Here is a 19,947-nt window from a genome sequence, read left to right as displayed (position 1 = left end):
AACCCAGGTCCCTGGAGCTGGGAAGCAGCAGTGCTAACCACGGTGCCGCCTCCACTGTAGCACCGTTGCCCCTTCACTTTTGTGCCTGGCTGCGTTACAAATGTATCACACCCACGTGGCCTGCTGAACAACTTGTCGATGTCAATGTTCGCGCGCCACCTCTTCCGTTGCTTGGTGACGGCTCAGGCGTTCGATTCTGCGCATGCCCCTTTTCGAAAAAAAAGCGAAGAAAAAACACCAACTCCCAGAATGCTGCTGGCCCATACGCAGGCGTAGTAGCTGGGCCGCGGGCGGAAGTAGCCGGCGTGCGGAGGTCGCGAGCGTCCTGGCCATGTTGAACAGGCGGCTGCTGAACCTCTTCAAATGTATTCGAGGCCGGCGCTTAAAAACGTTCAGCAATTTCTCCACTTCATGGTCTCCGGTGGGGGCGGCCTTCAATGTCAGACCGAGGAGGAAGGCGGATTTATTTGGGAAGAACGTGGTTAGTGAAGCTTTGGGTGAAATGGGCTCGTGAGGCTGGTGCCGGTTAGACGGTTAACGCTCAGACTGGCCGGGACAAACAACAGCCATGTGCTTCACGGCAAGCTCCCAAAGACCAACGGCCAGCTAGTCACTTTGAGACGCTGTGTTGGCCAGTTTACCACCCCACAATAGCAAAGCAAAATACTGCGAAAGCTTGAATCTGAAACAAAATGCTGGAAAATCACAGCAGGTCCGACTCATCCATAATGGAAATGTTAGCCCTATTCGCTCTTCACAGATGCTGTCGGACCTGCTGAAGTTTTTCCAACATTTTCTCTTTGTGTGCTATTTAACAGTACCACTGGTACTCCTGAACCCTTAGACTATGCTTTAACTTCTTCAGGATGTGAAGATGCTGGCATTGGACTAATAAACACAGTAAGAAGTCTCACAACACCAGGTTAAACACCAGACCTGCCTGACGAAGGAACACCCAGTTCCGAAAGGCAGTGGCGTTTGCTACAAATAAACCTGTTGGTCTTTAACCTGGTGTTGTAAGACTTCTTACTATGTTAACTTCTTCAGCCAGTCTTTCAACTCAAAAGCTAATCTTTCACTAACTCTTCCAAGAACAGGCATTTTTATTGACTGTTGTTACCCTCATTGTTTGTGGTTTGCAATGCAATGAGCCAAGCTAGCAAACTATAGTTAGCTTAAAATTATGTTCATAAACATTTCAAATTTGTGCAGTTCAACATAACTGCCTCTTTTATTGTGCTAATTTACATACAATCTTGGCTGATATTTCTGTGCAGTACTGAGAAGGTGCCACATTGTGACCAAGGAATGGCTATAGCACATCTGGCCTTTACGTGCTGGCTTGCTGCAAGAGCATTTTAGTGAGCCCCACACTCCCCTGCCATTTACCTGCAATGTTTTTCTCTTCAGATAATCCAATATCCTTTTCAAAGCCACAATTGACCCTGTCGTCACTGCGTTTACAGGCAATATTCACTGGTGTCTCACTGCAAGTTTTAGAAAAAGTTTCTCCTCCTGTTACTCTTTTCTCCTTTGCCATTCACTTTAATTTGATGTCTTCCTGTTCTCGGCTGTTCTTCCAATGGGATCAGTTTCTCTGTATCAGTTCTGTCCAGATCTCCCTCAATTTTGAACACCTATCCATAGAATCATCAAATCAGACAGTGCCAAAGGAGGCCATTTGGCCCATTGAGTCTGCTCTGAAAGAGCATTTTACCCACACCCTGCCTCATATGCGTAACTTGGAGCATTTACTATGGCTAATCCACCTAGTTTAGAAACAGGAATAGGCCATTTCAGCGAAACTGATTCTGGGATGAAGGGGTTGTCTTGGGAGGAAAGATTGAGTAGCTTGGGTCTGGATCCAAAGGCGTTCAGAAGAATGAAAGATGATCTTATTGACGCACACAAGATTCTGAGGGGACTTGACAGGGTATTTTCTGAAAGAATGTTCCCCCTTGCAGGGGAATCTAGAACTAGGGAGCACAGTTTCAAACTAGAGTCTCTGATTTGAAATAGAGATGGTTTCCTCCCACAATCCGAAGATGTGCCGATTATGTCTAATGGCCATGCAGAGTAACCCCTTAGTGTCATGGGGTTATGGGATAGGGGCTGGGTGGGATTATTGTTGGTGCAAGCACGATGCACTGAATGGCCTCTTTCTGCACTATAGGGTTTCTATGATTCTTTGATCTTTAGACACGAAGGGGCAATTTAGCATGGCCAGTCCAACTAACCTGCACATATTTGGACTGTGGGAAGAAACCAGAGCACCTGGAGGAAATCTAGGTGGACATGAGGATAACATGTAAACCACACCCACCCACCCAGTCACTGAAGGCTGGAATTGAGTCCAAATCCCAGGCATTGAGATAGCAGTACCAGGTGCTGTGCCACTGTGCTGCCCATCAAATCCCCTTTTCACTATCTCTTGAGGATACTCAGCTTCCCAAATTCTACTCTTTATTCAAAATTGCAACATATTTGTATATAGCAAAAAAAAAACAAGGTCTGAACACTGATCCTTGGGAAGCCCCACAGTTTACCTTCTTTAATTTGAAAACAACCATTTACTGTTTCCTCTTAAGCTGACCTTTTATCCAACCAGGCGTAGGCCCTCCTATTCTAAGAGCCACAATTCAACCAGACACAGGCTGTCCTATTCCATGAGCCTCCATCCAACAGAACTCAGGCCTCCTATTCCAACAGCCTCAATCAGCTTATTAAGTGGTATTTTCATAGCATTCCTACAGTGCAGGAGGAGGCCATTCAGCTCATTCATAACAACCCCAGCCAGGTCCTATCCCTGCAACCCCATATATTTACTCTGCTAATTTCCTTGACACTAATGGACAATCTATCATGACCAATCTACCTAACCTGCACAAATCTGGACTGTGGGAGGAAACTGGAGCACCCGGCAGAAATCCACACAGACACGTGGAGAATGTGGAAACTCCACACAGTGACCCAAGCCCGGAATCAAACCCGGGTCCCTGGCGTTCTGAGGCAGCAATGCTAGCCACTGTGTCACCCTTAATTTGTTGAAAACTTTTCTAAAATCCATATATACAACATCCACTGCATTCCGCTTATCAGCCTTCTCTGTTACTTAAATCAATTAGCTTAGTCAAGCATGATTTGCCTTTTACAAGTCCATGCTGGATCTCAATTTATTCAAACCTTTTACCGATTGTTATTTCTAAGACCTTACCTACCATTGATCTGTAGATGCTAGGATTGTCCTTGTGTCATTTTTTTAGAAAAGTAGTATGTACAAAGGAGGGGATTGTACAACAAGACTTGGGTGTCCTTGTACACCAGTTGCTGAAGTTAAGCATGCAGGTGCAGCAGGCAATAAAAAAGGTAAATGGTATATGTTGGCCTTCATGGCAAGAGAATTTGAGTGCAGCAGCAGGAATGTCTTGCTTTAAATTTGCAGGTCCATGGCATGGCCACACGTGGAATATTGTGTTCAGTTTTAGTCTCCGTAGCTGAAGAAGGGTGTTATTGCTGTAGAGGGAGTGTAGTGAAGGTTTACCAGATTGATTTCTGGGATGGTAGGACTGACAAATAAGGAGAGATTGAATCAGTTAGGATTATACTCACTGGAGTTTAGAAGCTTGAGAAGGGATCGCATTAAAACTTATAAAATTCTAACAGGGCTAGACAGGGTAGATGCCAGAAGGATGTTCCTGTTGGTGGGAGAGCCCAGAACCAGGGGTCATGGTCAAAGGCTACAGAATGCATCTTTTAAGATTGGTTGAAGAAATTTCTCCTCATCTCAGAGTGGTGAGACTGTGTAATTCGTTACCACAAAAAGCAGTTGAGGCCAAAATGTTGTATGCTTTCAAGAAGGACTTGAATATAACTCTTAGGGGATCAAAGAATATGGAGGGGAAAGTTGGATGAGGCTATTGAGTGGATGATCAGCCATGATCATAATGAATGGTGAAATAGGCTTAAAGGGGCCAAACTGCCTACTCCTATTTTCTATGTTTCTCTTTGCAACTCCAATCCTCTGGCACCACCCTGTATCGAGGGAAGCTTGGAAGATTATCTCCTGCCCCTATCTTAATCCTCCAGCAACGTAGAAAGCAAGCCACCCAGACCAGGTGACTTACCTACCCTAAATATAGCCAGCCTTTCCAGTACCATCTCCTTCTCAATTCTCACTCAATTGCTCTATCCTGGATCATAGGTAAACAGTCAGTTTGGACACTATTTGAATTACTCAACCTTCCATAGTTGTGGCCAAAATGCTGTGTGATGCCAGGAAGAAATTGGATGTAGCTCTTGGGGCTAACATGATCAAGGAGGAAGGGGGGGGGTGGGACGCGGCATCAGGATATTGAATTTGGTGATCAGCCATGATCGAAATGAATGCTGGAGCAGGCTCAAATGGGCCAAATGACTTACTCCTGCTTCTATTTCCAATGTTTCTAACTTAATTCATTATTCATGAAGTGCTTTTGACATGTTTCTAAGGTGCTTGAAATATAACTTATAAATGCAAGCTTTCATTGTTACATCTCCTGAATGTTAATTTTTCCAACTTTTTAACATGCAATGAAAGTTTAGTCCAAAGGTTTTGTAGTCTGTGTGCTTTAACATCAATTTCCCAGTTAAACGTCAATGTACGCTAGGCTAAATTTTATGTGCCAATGTAGTCACTTTCTTTTCATAGAATCAAACAGCGCAGAAGAGACCCTTTGGCCCATTGAGTCTGCACCGACACGTTAGAAACACCTGAACTCCCACCTAATCCCATCTGTCAGCACTTGACCTATAGCCCTGAATGTTATGTTGTGAGGAGTGCACACATCCAGGTACTTTTTAAAGGATGTGAGGCAACCCGCCTCCACCTTCCCAGGCAGCACATTCCAGACCATCACCACCCTCACCTACCCTAAGTATAGCCAGCTTTTCCAGTACCATCTCCTTCTCAATTCTCTCTCTATCGCTTCATCCTGGATCATAGTGTTCAAACTGACTGTTTACCTATTTGAATTACTCAACTTTCCATAGTTGAGGCCAAAATACTGTATCATGTCAAGAAGAAATTGGATGTAGCTCTTGGGGCCAAAGTGATCAGGGGTGGGGGAGGGGAAGGTTTGGAATCAGGATATCCCTTGAACCTGTGTCCCCTTGTGACTGATCCTTCAACCAAGGGGAACAGCCGCTCTTTATTCACTCTGTCCATGTCTCTCATGATCTTGTACACCTCGATCAGGTCGCATCTCAGTCTTCTCAGCTCCAATGCAAACAACCCAAGCGGATGCAACCTCTCTTCATAACTCAAATGTTCCATCCCAAGCAGCATCCTGGTGAATCTCCTCTGTACCCCCTCCAACGCAGTCACATCCTTCCGATAATGCGATGATCAGAACTGCACACAGTACTCTAGCTGTGGCCTCATCAAAGTTTTATACAACTCCAACATGACTTCCCTGCTTTTGTAATCTATGCCTCAACTAATAAAGGCAAGTGTCCCATGTGCCTTTTTTACCATTCTACTAACCCTGCTTTCAGAGATCTGTGGACAAATGTGCCAAGGTCTTTTTGTTCCAGAGAACTTTCTAGAGTCCTACTATTCATTGAATACTTCCTTGTCAAATTACTCCTTCCAAAATGTATCACCTCACATTTTTCAGGATTAACTTCCATCTGCCACTTATATGCCCATTTGACCATTCCATCTATACCTTGTTGTAGCCCAAGACACTTTGCCTCACTGTTAACCACCCGTTCAATCTTTGTGTCATCTGCAAACTTATAAATCTTGCCCCCCACGTAGTCATCAATGTCATTTATATAAATAACGGATAAAGGCGGCCCAACACAGATCCCTGTGGCACCACACTGGCTTCCAGTTGCTAAAGCAGCCTTCTGGCATCAATCTCTGATTCTGATTACTGAGTCAATTTTGAATCCACTTACGAAGTTATTCTGTATCCCATGTGAATTTACCTCCTTTACAAGTCTCCCGTTTGGGGTCTTGTCAAAGGCTTAGCTGAGATACATATAAGCTATTTTTGGATAGTAAATATTGTAAACTTCCATTGTATGTTGCAAAATTTTAATTTTGCACACAAGAGGTACCTGTGGTTCAGTTCTTGACACTCACCTCTTGAGTTGGGTTCTAATCTCATTCCTGAGACTTGAGCACAAAACAGGTGGATGTAAAAGGTTCCATTGCACTATTTTGAAGAGGAGCAGGGGAGTTACACTGTCTCCTGTCAATGCAAGGTGGCCACCAATACCTGACACTGCAAGTGCACTGTTCATGTACGCACAGGAAAGGAGTTGAATCCTACCTTAAAACATGTGCATGTTCTCTAATCTCTTCCGTTTAAAAAAGAATCAAATGAATTAGTCTTGTTGCAGAATTAAATATGATTTTGCAAAGTATAGACAACTACTTTGCTTTGATGCACAGCTGATGATTCTTGAAAGCTTATTCTTGAATAAGCTGGATTCTTGACATCTTCTGCTGCCTATAAAGTAGGAGGCAACATATGCGCAATGCTGCCTATTGTCCCTATACAAATGGTGGCTGTGCATGCATGACCTTGGCAGCAAATGCAGCTGGGGTGTTAACCTGGTCAATCTTAATCTGTTTTTATCACATTGAAGAATAATCTGGTTAACAAATTGTGAGAACTAGCTGTGTCCAAATTGCTGCATTTCCTATATATTACAACAATTTATTTGCTCTAAAGTCCTTTGTGATGTCCTGTGATCATGAACAACATTATATAAATGCGTGCTGTGAACTGAAGTTTCCTACTTTTTCATTAAGGGTCTTTTTGGTGTACATGAACTAAGTTCCCCAGCAGGATTTCAGGTGGCTCAAGAAAATGCATTGAAAGAAACTGAGGAGTTAGTGGAGCAAGCCTGTAAAACACCACCGGGTCCTCAGATTGTGCAAATCTTTGACAGACTTTCAGACTGTCTTTGTAGAGTTGCTGATTTGGTAAGTAAACATAGTTTTTTTTAAACTCATAATATAACTTCCAACTTTGGCAACCACCAATTTTCAAGTTAAATTGGTTTTGTTTTGTTTTTGATCAAAAATGTGCTCGCATTACAATTAAAGTGAAAATTTGTTTGTAGGAGGCAAGCAAATCTGGCATTCGGGATGAGCCACTTTAGGGTTATCGATTTTGTTCTCAAGTGTGGAGGTATTACTGGTTAAGCTCATAAAACTTCAGGAGACATTGCAGCCGTCTCCTCTGATCCTGCCGACTTTGCACTTAAGCTGTTTTGCAAAATTGTATTGTCTCCTGATAAGCCATTTTGATTCTTAATTGAAATTTTGACCATATTACAATATTACTACAGCAGTGACTGCACCTTAATGGCTCTAAAGTGCTTTGAGTCATCCTGAGCTTGTGAAATGCACTTTATACAAGTACATTTTTTTTTGTATAGTCAATTCAGTTGAAAGTGGAATGATAGTGTGATTGATGGCTGCAGTCTACAGTTGTTTTATGCATATCTATGCAGTATTTGGCCTCGTTTATAGCCTTGATCCAAATTTAAACAAAACAACTGATCTGGAGGGGAAGTGAGAATGATTGCTATTGACATCAAGGTAGCATTTGACTTGCTGTGGCATCAAGAAACCCTGGTAAAGTGAGCTCTGGTAAACTTAGCACCAAAGAAGATGACAGTAATTGTTCGAAGTCAACTATCCCAGCCCTAGGGCATTGCTGCAAGTGTCCCTCAGGATTATTGACCCAACCATCCTTGGCTGCCTCATCACGATCTTTCCTCCATCGTAAGATCAGGCATGGGGATGTTTGCTGATGATTGCACAATGCGAGGTTTCATTTTTAACTCTTCACAATGTGAAGCAGTTTTTTTTATTCATTCAAGGGATGTGGGCCTACTGACTAAGTCACTGTTCATTGCATTTCCCTAATTGCCCTTGAGAAGGTGGTGGTGGTGCCTTTTTGAACTGTCACAGTGAAGTTTTAGTTCTGAGTCAGGATGGTTTGTGAGTTGGAGGGGAATTTGCAGATGATGGTGTTCCCATGGGTGGTATAGTACAAGTGTTACTTTATCAATTTTCCTCTATATTCTGTACTTGTTTAAAATGATTTTTTTATTAGCGACCACACAAGCCATTAGCTGCTGTTGGTATTGTGTTGTATTTTGTCTTGAACTGTTTGGAATAGGGATTTTGCCTGGAATTGGGACAAAGAATCTTGTATTGTCCTTTAAGTGCCCGAGTAATGCTTGTTTAATCATCATTAAGTTTCACTATTTAGATTTAGTATTTTTTATATTTTCATTGGTTTTATTGTGAGGTTAAAACGTTGATTTTATTGTTATCACATACTGGTACACAGTGAAAAATATTGTTTCTCGCATGCTGTATAGGTAAAGCATACTGTTCATAAAGAAGGAAAGGAGAGAGTGCAGAATGTAGTGTTACTGTCATAGCTAAGGTGTAGAGAAAGATCAACTTAATGCGAGGTAAGCCATTCCAAAGTCTGGCAGCAGGGAAGATGCTGTTCTTGAGTCAGTTGGTACGTGTCCTTTTTCTGATGGAAAAGAGTATGTCTGAGGTGCGTGGAATTCTTGAATGTGCTGGCTGCTTTTCTGAGGCTGTGGGAAGCGTAGACAGAAACAGTGGATGGGAGGCTGGTTTGCGTGATGGACTGGATTTCGTTCATGATCCTTTATAGTTTCTTGTGGTATTGGACAGAGCAGGAGCCATACCAAGATGTGATACAACAAGAAAGAATGCTTTCTATGGTGCATCTGTAAAAGTTGGTAGGAATTGTAGTGGACAAGCCAAATTTCCTTAGCCTCCTGAGAAAGTAAAGGCGGTGGTGGGCTTTCTTAACGGTAACATTGCCATAGAGGGTCCAGGACAGGTTGTTGGTGACCTGGACATCTAAAAACTTGAAGGTCTTGACCATTCCTCCTTCCTCCCCATTGATGTATACAGGGGTGTATCCTTCACTACGCTTCCTAAAATTGATGACTATCTCCTTCATTTTGTTGACATTGAGGGTGAGATTATTGTCATTGCATCAGTTCATCAGATTCTCTCTTTCCTATACTCTGTCCCATCATTGTTTGAGATCCAACCCACTACGGCGGTGTTATCAGCAAATTTGAAAATTAAGTTGGAGGGGAATTTTGCCAGTCATAGGTGTATGAGAAATATAGTAAGGAGCTGAGGACACAGCCTTGTGGGGCACCAGTGTTGAAGATGATCATGGAGGTATTGTTGCCTACTCTTGCTGGTTGTGGTCTGTGGGTTAGAAAGTCTAGGATCCAGTCACAGAGGGCGGAGCCGAACCCCAGGCCACAGAGTTTTGGAGGTGAGTTTCGTAGGAATGAAGACTGAGCTATAGTCAAATAGGAATCTGACATTCCTGACAGTGTCTTTGTTGTCTAAGTATTCCAGGGTTGGATGTAGGGCCAGGGGAAATGGCATCTGCTGGGACCTGTTGCGGAGATAGGCTAACTGTAGTGGATCCAGGCAATCCGGGAAATCGGAATTGATTTGCGTCATGACTGACCTTTTCGAAGCACACCATAATGATGGACGTCAGATCCCCTAGACGATAGTCATTAAGGCACGCTGCTTGGCTTTTTGTTGGTACTGGGATGGTAGTCATCTTCTTGAAGCAGATAAAAACAAAGGTTAAAGATTTTGACGAATACCCACGGCAGCTGGTCCGTGCAGGATCTGAGTGCTCGTCTGGGTATATTTTTGGTTTCTTTGTCTTCCTGTGGCAGCTTCATTTTTTTGTTTGCATAATGTTTCCCAACTAAATTCTAAATTATGGTCTACGTTTGATTTTACAATATATTGGTAGATTTTATCAGGAGTATGCAAAGGATACCTGCAAACTGGTGCAAAGGGTTGATGTTTTGTGATATGTTATTTTTGGAAATTGAACTCTCTTGCTGTGGTCTGTATACAATATGCCTTCTGTACACAGGCAGTTTGTTTTGATAATGATATTTGTTAATGCCTTACTGCAGCAGCCTGTATGTATGCGAAATTTAAACTTGCATGTTTATTGGACGTGCAAAATTATGAGCCTAATGTCTTAAGGATTAAATATTTCTAGAAAATAAGTTTTGTGACAAATTGAAATGTATCATGATCTTGTCACTTATTCCTGTATTTTTCTTATCAGGCAGATTTTATTAAGGTGGCGCATCCAGACCCTTCATTTCGAGAAGCTGCAGAGATCACATGTATGACCATAGGCACAGCGGTGGAAAAGTATGTTTTCAGAATTGACAGTGCAAGAACTATTGTGCAAATTAAATGCTACTTCATTGTAATTGCAGAAAATCAAAAGATAAACAAAGCCATTACTCCTCTCCTGAAGGCAGCACCTAAAGCTGGCCTATGTTTGGTGTGACCCTTCAATCATGTAGCTATTCTTAATAACAGAAAATGTTGGGTTATTCAATGACATGGGGCATTCAGAAATGAACGCCACTTTGTCCTTCCCTGTTGTCTGAATGTGTATTGGTGATCATTGGAACCTTCTGAGCTGCGACTCAGTCCCACACATTGATTTGACCTGTGCTCCAGGGAAAACCCAATTAATTTTTGAATGTTTATTCTTGACCAGAGATTCCTAAATTTTTTGTTGCGCTTTGGGGATTCGGCTTCTCTTTTTATATCCGAATCACCCCTTTGTCCCCCACTGTTATTCTAAGACCTATGATCCCCAAGGCAATGTGAGACAATATGACCCCATTGGCTTCAAAAACCAGGACAAATTGAGAATGTTTATCCTCCTTTCAGTGATGTAAGGATTGGATACCTTACGCAACTAACAGCTTAAATGTTCTCTACTTTCAAGTGGAAATCAGGTGCCACAGGAATGTCTTTCATAATAGCCCAAACAAGAAGAGGTGCATTGTGAGATTTAGGAAAGCTTTAGCTTATCAAAAGCAGCTCTAACACCAACTAGAAATTTGCAGAACTTCAAACACTGAAAAATAAATTAATATTGTTGTTTGTGGGACCTTGCCACCTGCAATTTAGCTACTACATTCTTCTACAAAATAGATGACAGTATTTCAAAAGCAATTTATTTGGAAGTGAAATCTTTTGAGAGATCTGAAGAGAATAAATTGGACTGTACAAATACAAAAAATACTTCCTGTTCTGAGTACCAATAGTGGAAGGCATTAGTGAAGGGGGTGTAAAGCAAAGGCCCACTAGCGGATTGGTGAGGTTATTGGGATGGGATCAGGAGGTGAAAATGTTAGCAAAATGCAAAAGCTACTGACACAGCTGCACATATCTGCCTCTGGCTTTAAGAAGGTGAACCTGTGGCTCTCTACTTTGGATAGCCTGTTCTCCTTCCACCACTGGAAAGGCTTAAATATGCTAAAAGCTTCAATTAAGTATTAAAGGACAAGTGACAGTCCAATGGATAGGTTTTATCATGGTAATGTGGATTTGTTCTTGTGCACTTATTTTGGACATCAGAAATTAAATACGGTGAGAAGAATGCAAGTGGAAATGACCTGGGAACAAAGTGGCTGTATTGTGTAATCATGTGATGAGGTACCTACCCGATCAAGTAGCAGCTATTTTATGTGTCACAAGCTGAAGCAGGAAATTGACACCAGAGACATTGAAATACCTATCATGTTGTCACCTACAGGAGTGGCAAGTACTGTAGCCTCTTGTGAGTTCAAGCAAATGCATGCCTTACGTACTAAATGTATATGTTACAGCAATCTAAATAATTTTAAAGCTATTCAAATCCTATTCTTTCCCACTGACATTTTCAAAACTTGAATATGCCATTTATTTAGTGTGTTTGCAACTGAAGCTGTTTTTAAATGCATGCAAATTACTGATGCAGTATACATTTCTTTAGATTTTGGGTGCAAGATGCGTACTTTTACTGGGACAAATCTATTACATCAGCCCTGCTTAGCTGAGCAAATTAAATATTGCTTGCTTTTTGTAAATGCTCACAAAAAGTGCCATCTTTACCAACCTTGACAGACCCATACTCGTGAGGTGTGTTTCTTCTGCAGAAATTGATTTTTGTGCCATTTGCAGAATATTTTAAGGAATTAGTTTGTTAATTCTTAATTCTGGTGCCACCTCTGTGGGATATCTACATTGATAGGCAAAGTGGGATTCACCACATATGAATCCTTTGGTTGGAAAACCTGGGCTGGAATCTTCTAGTCCTGCCGATGGCACACCCCCATCGCAGGTTTCCTGGCGACATGGGGTGCATTCAGTGGAAAATCCCATTGACACTGGTGGGAGACAGTGTGTCTCCCTACTGCGAGAAACATGCCATGGGGAGATCAGAAAATTCCCCTCATGGAGAACAATTTGCAAAATAACAGTATTTTTCCAGAGAACAGTGCTTGGAGACGTCTGAGAGCAGCAGTTTGTGTTCAAACAACTGAAGAGTTCGTATTCTTAGAGCAGTTGAAGTACTGAGTCTATTACTTCATGGAAGACCTACTAGTGAGAATATCAGATTTTAGTAGGATGTTCTCCCAGATGATGACTTCGGCAGGAACTGGTGTTATGTGAATCTGTCATCAAAAGTATCTGTGTATTAGCACAGTCGGACCTTCATAGAGAACATAGGAACTGATCTTGAAGGAGTGGCAACAACTGGTTGAGCAGTGATTGAAGCAATAGTGTCTTAATGGAAGCCTGAACCAACAATACATTGAATGCAACATACACATCTGAAATATGGCAAGTCAGTGAAGCAATCAGTAGTCTGTGTTCAAAGTTAGCCCATTGGGTGGCACTAATGTTGAATATACTTTGCATTTTTTTCTACTTTTTTTAATTACAATGTACAATATAATGTAACACTCACAGTGAGAGTCTTTTTCCTTTTTAGGCTGAACACGAATATTGAACTTTGTAATAGTTTGAAAAATTTATTGAATGATAAAGAAGCCTTGGATTCCCTGGATCCAGATACAAGGTATTTTTATAGTTTGTTCCCTGTACCCTTTCTCTGATGATCTCTGAGAAAATAAAGTAAGCTAGGGAGTTGAAAATCAATGTACTGAACAATCTATGTTATGGAAACATTACAACTTGACAGTAGACAATCTGTGGACATCTCTGGGTTATCTCAGTAGTTGCTCATTCATTCAGTCACTGGACACTCCTGTAAGTGGATCTTGCATCCCCTTGATTTAGAGTATGGCCTTTCCTGCCCAACATCTGGTTAAAAATTAGAATGGCCTAGCAATTCTAGCAGTACACTGGCTATTGGAATGCAAAGCCTTGTTCTTTGGACATGGCGTAAACTTTGAATCAATAAGTGGTCTTATTCACATGAGATTGGTTGAACAAAAAAAAAGTTTAAATAGTGAGATTTTTATTTCCCTACCTTCCTTGATGTATCAGACATCAATGCTGACAACTTTCTTTCTTAAAACTTGGATTTTTAACAAAAACGTAACCTGTCAACTCCACTCGATCACCCTCTAGCTAATTGCTATGAATTTTAGAGAATTGGCCTTAAGTAATGACTAAGTTTGAAACAGTCTGTAATCGATCCTGTTTATTTGAATAAACGGCCGCCCCCCCCCCCCCCCCCCCCCTTCCTTTTTGGGGGGCTAACCCTTTTAATTTGTCCTTAAGTTAATTTGAGTTTGTTTACTTGTTTAGCATGCAAAAGAGCAGCTCTCTGGTTAACAAGTGTGTTTGGCCACCATTAGTGATGTCATTTCCTGTTTGATACAATTGCTTTGTGGTCCTGGAGTATAAATCTGAGTCCTTTGGCTGGGAGCTTTTAGGTGTTGGTGTTTGTCCTCAGTTTGGGAACAGAAGCTCGCAGTCACAAAATGGCCTCCCAGATTTCCCAGAACTATCACCAGGATTGTGAAGCTGGCGTCAACAAGCAGATTAACCTGGAGCTCACGGCCGCCTATCTCTATCTTTCTCTGAAGTCTTTCTTTGACTGGGATGATGTCGCCCTTCACAATTTCTCCCACTTCTTCAAACATCAGTCCCAGGGGAAGCAGGAACATTTGGAGAAACTGATTAAATTCCAGAATAAATGTGGAGGCCAGATCCTCCTCCAGGATATGAAGAAACCAGAGAGGGATGAGTGGGGCAATGGTCTACAGGCAATGCAAGTTGCCCTGGATCTGGAGAAGAATGTAATCACTATTGATATTGGTGGATTGAGCCTATTAGAATTTTTCAGTATTTCAGTAAGCATAATGGCAGAGTAAATGAAAAGTCCTAAGAAACTTAGCATGGTGGAAGTATATGTGCATATTGCCATTACAATAATGCCAGTTTTCAGTAAAATGTGGGCCAATTCCTCTGCGCATTAGGATGTTAATCAGAGAGCTTGGGAAATGAAGGATTCTATCTTCCTTTTGAAGGTCTCAAACAGCTGTCTTTTGCTACCTCAAGTTGTGTGTACCATCTTAACTTTCACCATCCCACACAACATCTGTAACTGGGTACTTTGTCATATAGTTTTGCATTTATTGCATACTGATAATTTCTTAAACATTGTAATGTTAAAATTTATCCAATTGGGAAATAATGCCCTAATATTTAGCTTTTTAAAGCTGTCACTTGATAATTGAGTTACATCAAATTTATTTCGCTTTTCATATTACAGGAGAGTTGCAGAACTGTTCATGTTTGACTTTGAGATCAGTGGAATTCATCTGAATGAGGAAAAGGTACTTCTTAAAAAATAGTTATGAATGAAGCAAGCAGAGAACTTGCATCAATCAAACCACTTTCACTAGCTCAGGATGTCTGAAAAACCCTATGTAGTTGATTAAGCAATGTTTGAAATGTAGCTTGGCATCCAGTTTAGGGATACTAATGTCCTACAGGTGTCATTGATATAATGACAGTGATCTATCGCTTTTATGATGTTGACTGAGGGTCTTGATAATGGGCGAACTTTTTTGTTAGGTTATGAAGTGTTTTACTTAATGTACTTTTGTTTTATTTTTCTTTAAAGCCTTTGGCCAGTTTCCTTTTGAAAGCCACTATTGAGTCTGCTTCCGTTACAACATTATGCAGTGCACTCCAAATCCTAACCACCCATTATGTTTAAAAAAAGAAGTGTTCCTCATGTAACCTTTGGTTCTTTTGACAGTTACTTTAAATGTGTGTTTTCAGTTTATCAAACTCAGTCATTGGAAGCAGTTTAACCTTATTTACTCTATATAAACTCTATGATTTTAAACACTTGTGTGAAATCTCATCTTTGCTCTCTTTGCAGTTAGAAGAACACCACCAATGCAAACCTGTCCACTTAACCAATTCTCATCTCTGGAACCATGCTAGTCAATTTCGCCTGCACCCTCTCCACAGCCTTTATATTCTTCTTAAAATATAATGTCCAAATTGGACGCAGTACTACATTTATCATGCAAAATGCACTGCAGCTAATTTATGCAGAACAAGATCCTAGAAATACCAATAAGATAAAGAACCAACTGATCTGTCTTAGTAGTATGATCTAAGAGTGCTGTCTTGGGAATGCCCCTGCCGTCATTAAACGTGCCATTGGACTTTTACATCCACTGAGAGGGCAGGTGGGGCCTAGTTAATGTCTTGTGCTAACAATTCAGAAATATGCTGAGTGCAAGTCTTGATGTCCTCTTTTCGTTGAGTGGAGCTTGAGTCCGTGACTTGCGTCTTGGCGACAGAATTGCTATATGTGAGCCAAGACTGGCACTGTACTTTGCATAGGCAAAAAGCAGCTGTCATCCTATACCTGTGGTACCCTGGAAAAGCACCAAGATGAATGGTCACTTGATCTGTATTTGGTAGAATTGGGTGAGGAGAAATACTGGCTAAGATAACAGGAGAACTTAGTGTACAGTAATGTCAGCCTAAATATGAGCTTGGGTTGTGGTGTAATATTCAAACTTACAACATTTTGACCCAGAGGCTATCAACTGAGCAAGCAACTCGAGAGGGGCAGTGCAATGAAATGATTTTATAAGGGAGGTTGACAGAATATTGACATAATAACTGAAAGATAGACTGATGCTGGAATGAAGCTAGAAGAATGAAGGTGCATACCAGGGCATATGTTAGAAGATCCTTTTATCAAAAGAGGCCTGACCTTAATGGAGCTGCAAGAGAATTGCCTTGTGGCTTTGCTTGGGAAGGAACTTGGGCCACACTTTATAAATAAGCAAAAATTAATGCAAATCTGTTGGGAACATTTGAGTAGAGATTGTGAGGCAGCCTTGTGCAAGGTACCTTCTGATGCTGTCGTGGGACTAATCACGTGGCGATGAACAATCATCCTTTTCTGTTTCTATGGAAAAATATCTGGCTGACTTGTTTCTCTCCTGAATAACATAGTTGATGAAGATGAGGGCTGATCTGCTTTCAGGAAGTATGATGTGTTTACAGGCAGTGAGTTCCTACTCATTAAGTTTAATAAATGCTGTATCATGGAAATTTAGCTGTGATTTTCTGCAGTGTGCACCTGTGAAATCAGTTGTAATATTCTAAAATATGGCTTAAATTGTGCGGTTCTATCCCTTCCCACAATATTTACTTTCCACTCCTCCCACGTATATCTGAGAATATGTTGTGTTTTTTGTCTTTATAGCGTAGAAAGGTTGTAAACCTCAACGTTCAAATGCTGGACTTGAATAATAGTTTTCTACTGGGCACTCAACTCCCTAACAGAATTGACCGAAGTGCTATCCCAGAACACATTCATAATTATTTCTCAATACAAAACGATCATATTCGTATTAATGGCCTTCATGCAGACGCACCTGATGATTTGGTAAGTTTGGGGTGAATTGTTCCTTTTTGTGTATGTATACACTGTGTAGAGCCTCTGCTTCTTATACTTAATATATTGTTCTAGCCATTCATTGTGATTCAATTACAATAGACTTGCAGCACCCGAGTTGCATTTGTAGTAAATGGTATTTAAATAGTTTGTATATGAAAATGTCGTAAGAACTGCAGGGAAAGGAGCATGCTTGATGGACTACTGGATTATAGTTTTGGATTGTAGACCAGACTGATTATAGTCCAGTACTGTACTGGATTATAGTACTACTAATGTGCCATAGTTGAAATGTTTTATATCATTTGATGGGGCAAAAAAAGGAACAAATTGTAATAAGCAAAATGTTGCGGTTTCTGGAACCTGAAACAAGAACATTGGATGCTGGAAAAACTCAGCAGGTCTGGCAGCATCTGTAAGAGGAGAAAACAGAGTTAACGTTTTGAGTCCTTTGATTCTTCATCGGAATTGAAGAGAGGAAGAATGTGTTAGATTTTAAAGTGTGGCTGTGAGAGATTGCAACAAAATGTAGCAACTTTAAGAACGAAATTCAGGTGGCCTGGTGTGGGAGGGGGCAGGAGAGGCTGTATTGAGGTAATTCACGTCTGAGATTATTAAAAAGGAGTTTGAAGAGAAAGGACATTTCTGACGCAGAGTCAAAGGACTTGAAACACTGCTTTCTCTCCTAGTAAATGCTGCCAGATATACTGAGTTTTTCCAGCATCTTCTGCTCTTGGTACAAGTTGGACTCTTTTTAAACAAAACAGGAAGAGCTAAATGAAGGAATGACAAGAATAAGGGAAAGAATTCCATCAGAGCGTGATGTGATGCCCACCTGCTGCTCAGGAAGTGGGAACTGAATTTAATCGGGAACTGAAACTGAGCAGTAGGAAGTTGAAGAAGCTCCAAGCCGGGAGAGGAAGCAACATTTTTTAACTCCATTTGTGGGATGTGCCTATCACTGGCTAGGCCAGCATTTATTACCCAGCCCTAATTGCCCTTGAAGCTGGTGGTGAGCTGCCTCCTTCAATTGATACCCAGTGATGTAGGTAAGTGCTGTTAGGCAGTTTCAGGATTTTGACCTAGTGAAGGAGCAGCAATACTCCTTAAATTGGGATGATGTATGGCTTGGAGGGAAACTTTAGAATCATAGACCCTACAATGCAGAAAAAGGCCCTTCAGCCCATCGAGTCTGCACTGAACACAATCCCACACAGGCCCTACCCCCATATCCCTACGTATTATACCCACTAATCCCTCTAACCTACGTATCCTAAGTGGCGATTTCTTAGCATGGCCAATCAACCTAATGCGCACATCTTTGGACTGTGGGAGGAAACCGGAGTACCCGGAGGAAACCCACACAGACATGAGGAGAATGTGTAAACTCCACACAGACAGTGACCTGAGCCAGGAATCGAGCCCAGGACCCTGGAACTATGAAGCAGCAGTGCTAACCACTGTGCTACTGTGCCACCCCAACTTCCCAATGTTGGTGTTCCCATGTATTTGTTGCCCTTGTCCTTCTAGTAAGTAATGGTTGTGTATTTGGAAAGAGTCATCTAAGAAGCCTTAGTGAATTCCTGCACTGCATCTTGTGGATAGTAAACACTTGCCATTGTGTGTCAGTAGTGGAGGGTATGAATGGCACTGCATCTACAAACAATCAAATGGGCTGCTTTGTCCTGGATGGTGTTAAGGTTCTTGAATGGAGCTGCACTCATCCAGGCAAATGGAAAGTATTCCATCACACTCCTGACTTGTGCCTCATAGATGGTGGCCAGGCTTGGGAATTCAAGAGATGTGTTACTCACTGTGATTCCTAGCTTCTGGCCTGCTCTTGTAGCCTGGCTACTCCAGTTCAGTTTCTGGTCCATAGTAACACCAGGATGTTGATAGTGGGGGTGTTGGTGATGGTAATGCCATTGAATGTTAACGAATGATGCCAGACACAGAATTACATAATTTTTATAATGCTGAAAGAAGCCATTGAGCACATCAGGTCTGCACTGGCTCTCTGGAGAAGCATTTTACCTAGTCCCACTCCCCTGCCTTATCCACCTTGTCCATTCTTTGTTTTCAGATAGTAATCAAATTCCCTGTTGAATACCTCGATTGAACCTGCCTCCACCACCCTCTCAAGAAATGTGTTCCAGCCTCCAACCACCCTCTGGGTGAAAACATTTTTCAGATCACCCGTACTACTTTTGCCCATTATTTTGCATCTGTGCCCTCTAGTTCTTGATGAACCCTTGACGGGGTTTCTTCCTATTTATCCTGTCTATACCAGTCAGGGTCTTAAATATTTCAAGCAAATCTGCTCTCCATCTTCTTTTCTCCAAGGAAAACAGATCCGGCCTCCCTAATTTATCCTCATAGCTACAGTTTGTCCCTGGAATCATTCTTGTGAATTTCCCCTGTACACTCTCTCCATTGCCTTCATCATTCCTCAGGTCTTGTGCCCAGAGCGTTATACCTGAGGAATGATGAAGACAATGGAGGCCTAACATTCTGCAACTATCAGTGAAACTTCCCACTTCTGACCTTATGATGGAAGGGAGGTCATTGATGAAACAACTGAAGATAATTGGGCCTAGGATACTACCCTGATGAAATCTGGTGATGCTTTGAAACTGGGTTGATTGACCTCCCACAACAAACTTCCTTTGTGCTTGTTATGACTCCAACAAGTGAAGAGTTCTTCCCCTGATTCCCATTGATTTAAGTTATGCTTGGGCTCCTTGCTGTCACATTTGGTCAAATGCTACCATGATGTCAAGGCATTCACTCTCACCTCCAGTTCAGCGCTTTGTACATGATTGAATCGAGGTCAGGTGCTGTGTGGTCCTGGCCAAACCTAAGCTGAGTGTCAGTGAATAGTTCGTTATTAAGTGTCACTTGATAGCACTGTTTCTCATAGCTTACATCACTTTACTGCTGAATTGAATTTGTCTTGCTTTTTGTGCACAGGACATACCTGGGCAATTTTCCACATTAAGGATCATCTGGACTTGAAATGTCAGCTCTTTTCTCTTCTTGCAGAAGGTGCCAGACCTGCTGAGATTTTCCAGCATTTTCTCTTTGGTTTCATATTCCAGCATCTGCAGTAATTAGCTTTTTTCCACATTATAGCTTGGGTTGAAACAGCTTG

At 41.6% G+C, this 19,947-nt stretch overlaps 1 protein-coding gene across 1 annotated transcript in view; it reads left to right on the top strand.

Annotated features, from left to right (window-relative positions):
• The first annotated feature begins 311 nt into the window (after positions 1–311).
• Positions 312–19,947, top strand: part of mipepa (mitochondrial intermediate peptidase a) — a 141,963-nt gene continuing 122,327 nt past the window's right edge. The window contains exons 1-6 of the mRNA XM_080197342.1: positions 312–481; positions 6,803–6,976; positions 10,170–10,258; positions 12,885–12,971; positions 14,637–14,700; positions 16,605–16,787. Of these exons, the coding sequence (XP_080053468.1) occupies positions 332–481; positions 6,803–6,976; positions 10,170–10,258; positions 12,885–12,971; positions 14,637–14,700; positions 16,605–16,787 (747 nt within the window). The 5' untranslated portion in view covers positions 312–331. The remainder of the gene's footprint in view (positions 482–6,802; positions 6,977–10,169; positions 10,259–12,884; positions 12,972–14,636; positions 14,701–16,604; positions 16,788–19,947) is intronic.

The sequence above is a fragment of the Carcharhinus amblyrhynchos genome, chromosome 10, assembly GCF_965287045.1.
Source record: "Carcharhinus amblyrhynchos chromosome 10, sCarAmb.v2.hapA, whole genome shotgun sequence".
NCBI classification, from domain to species: domain Eukaryota; kingdom Metazoa; phylum Chordata; class Chondrichthyes; order Carcharhiniformes; family Carcharhinidae; genus Carcharhinus; species Carcharhinus amblyrhynchos.
The sequence above is the reverse complement of the archived record's forward strand: the minus strand, read 5'-3'. Positions and strand labels throughout refer to the sequence as shown.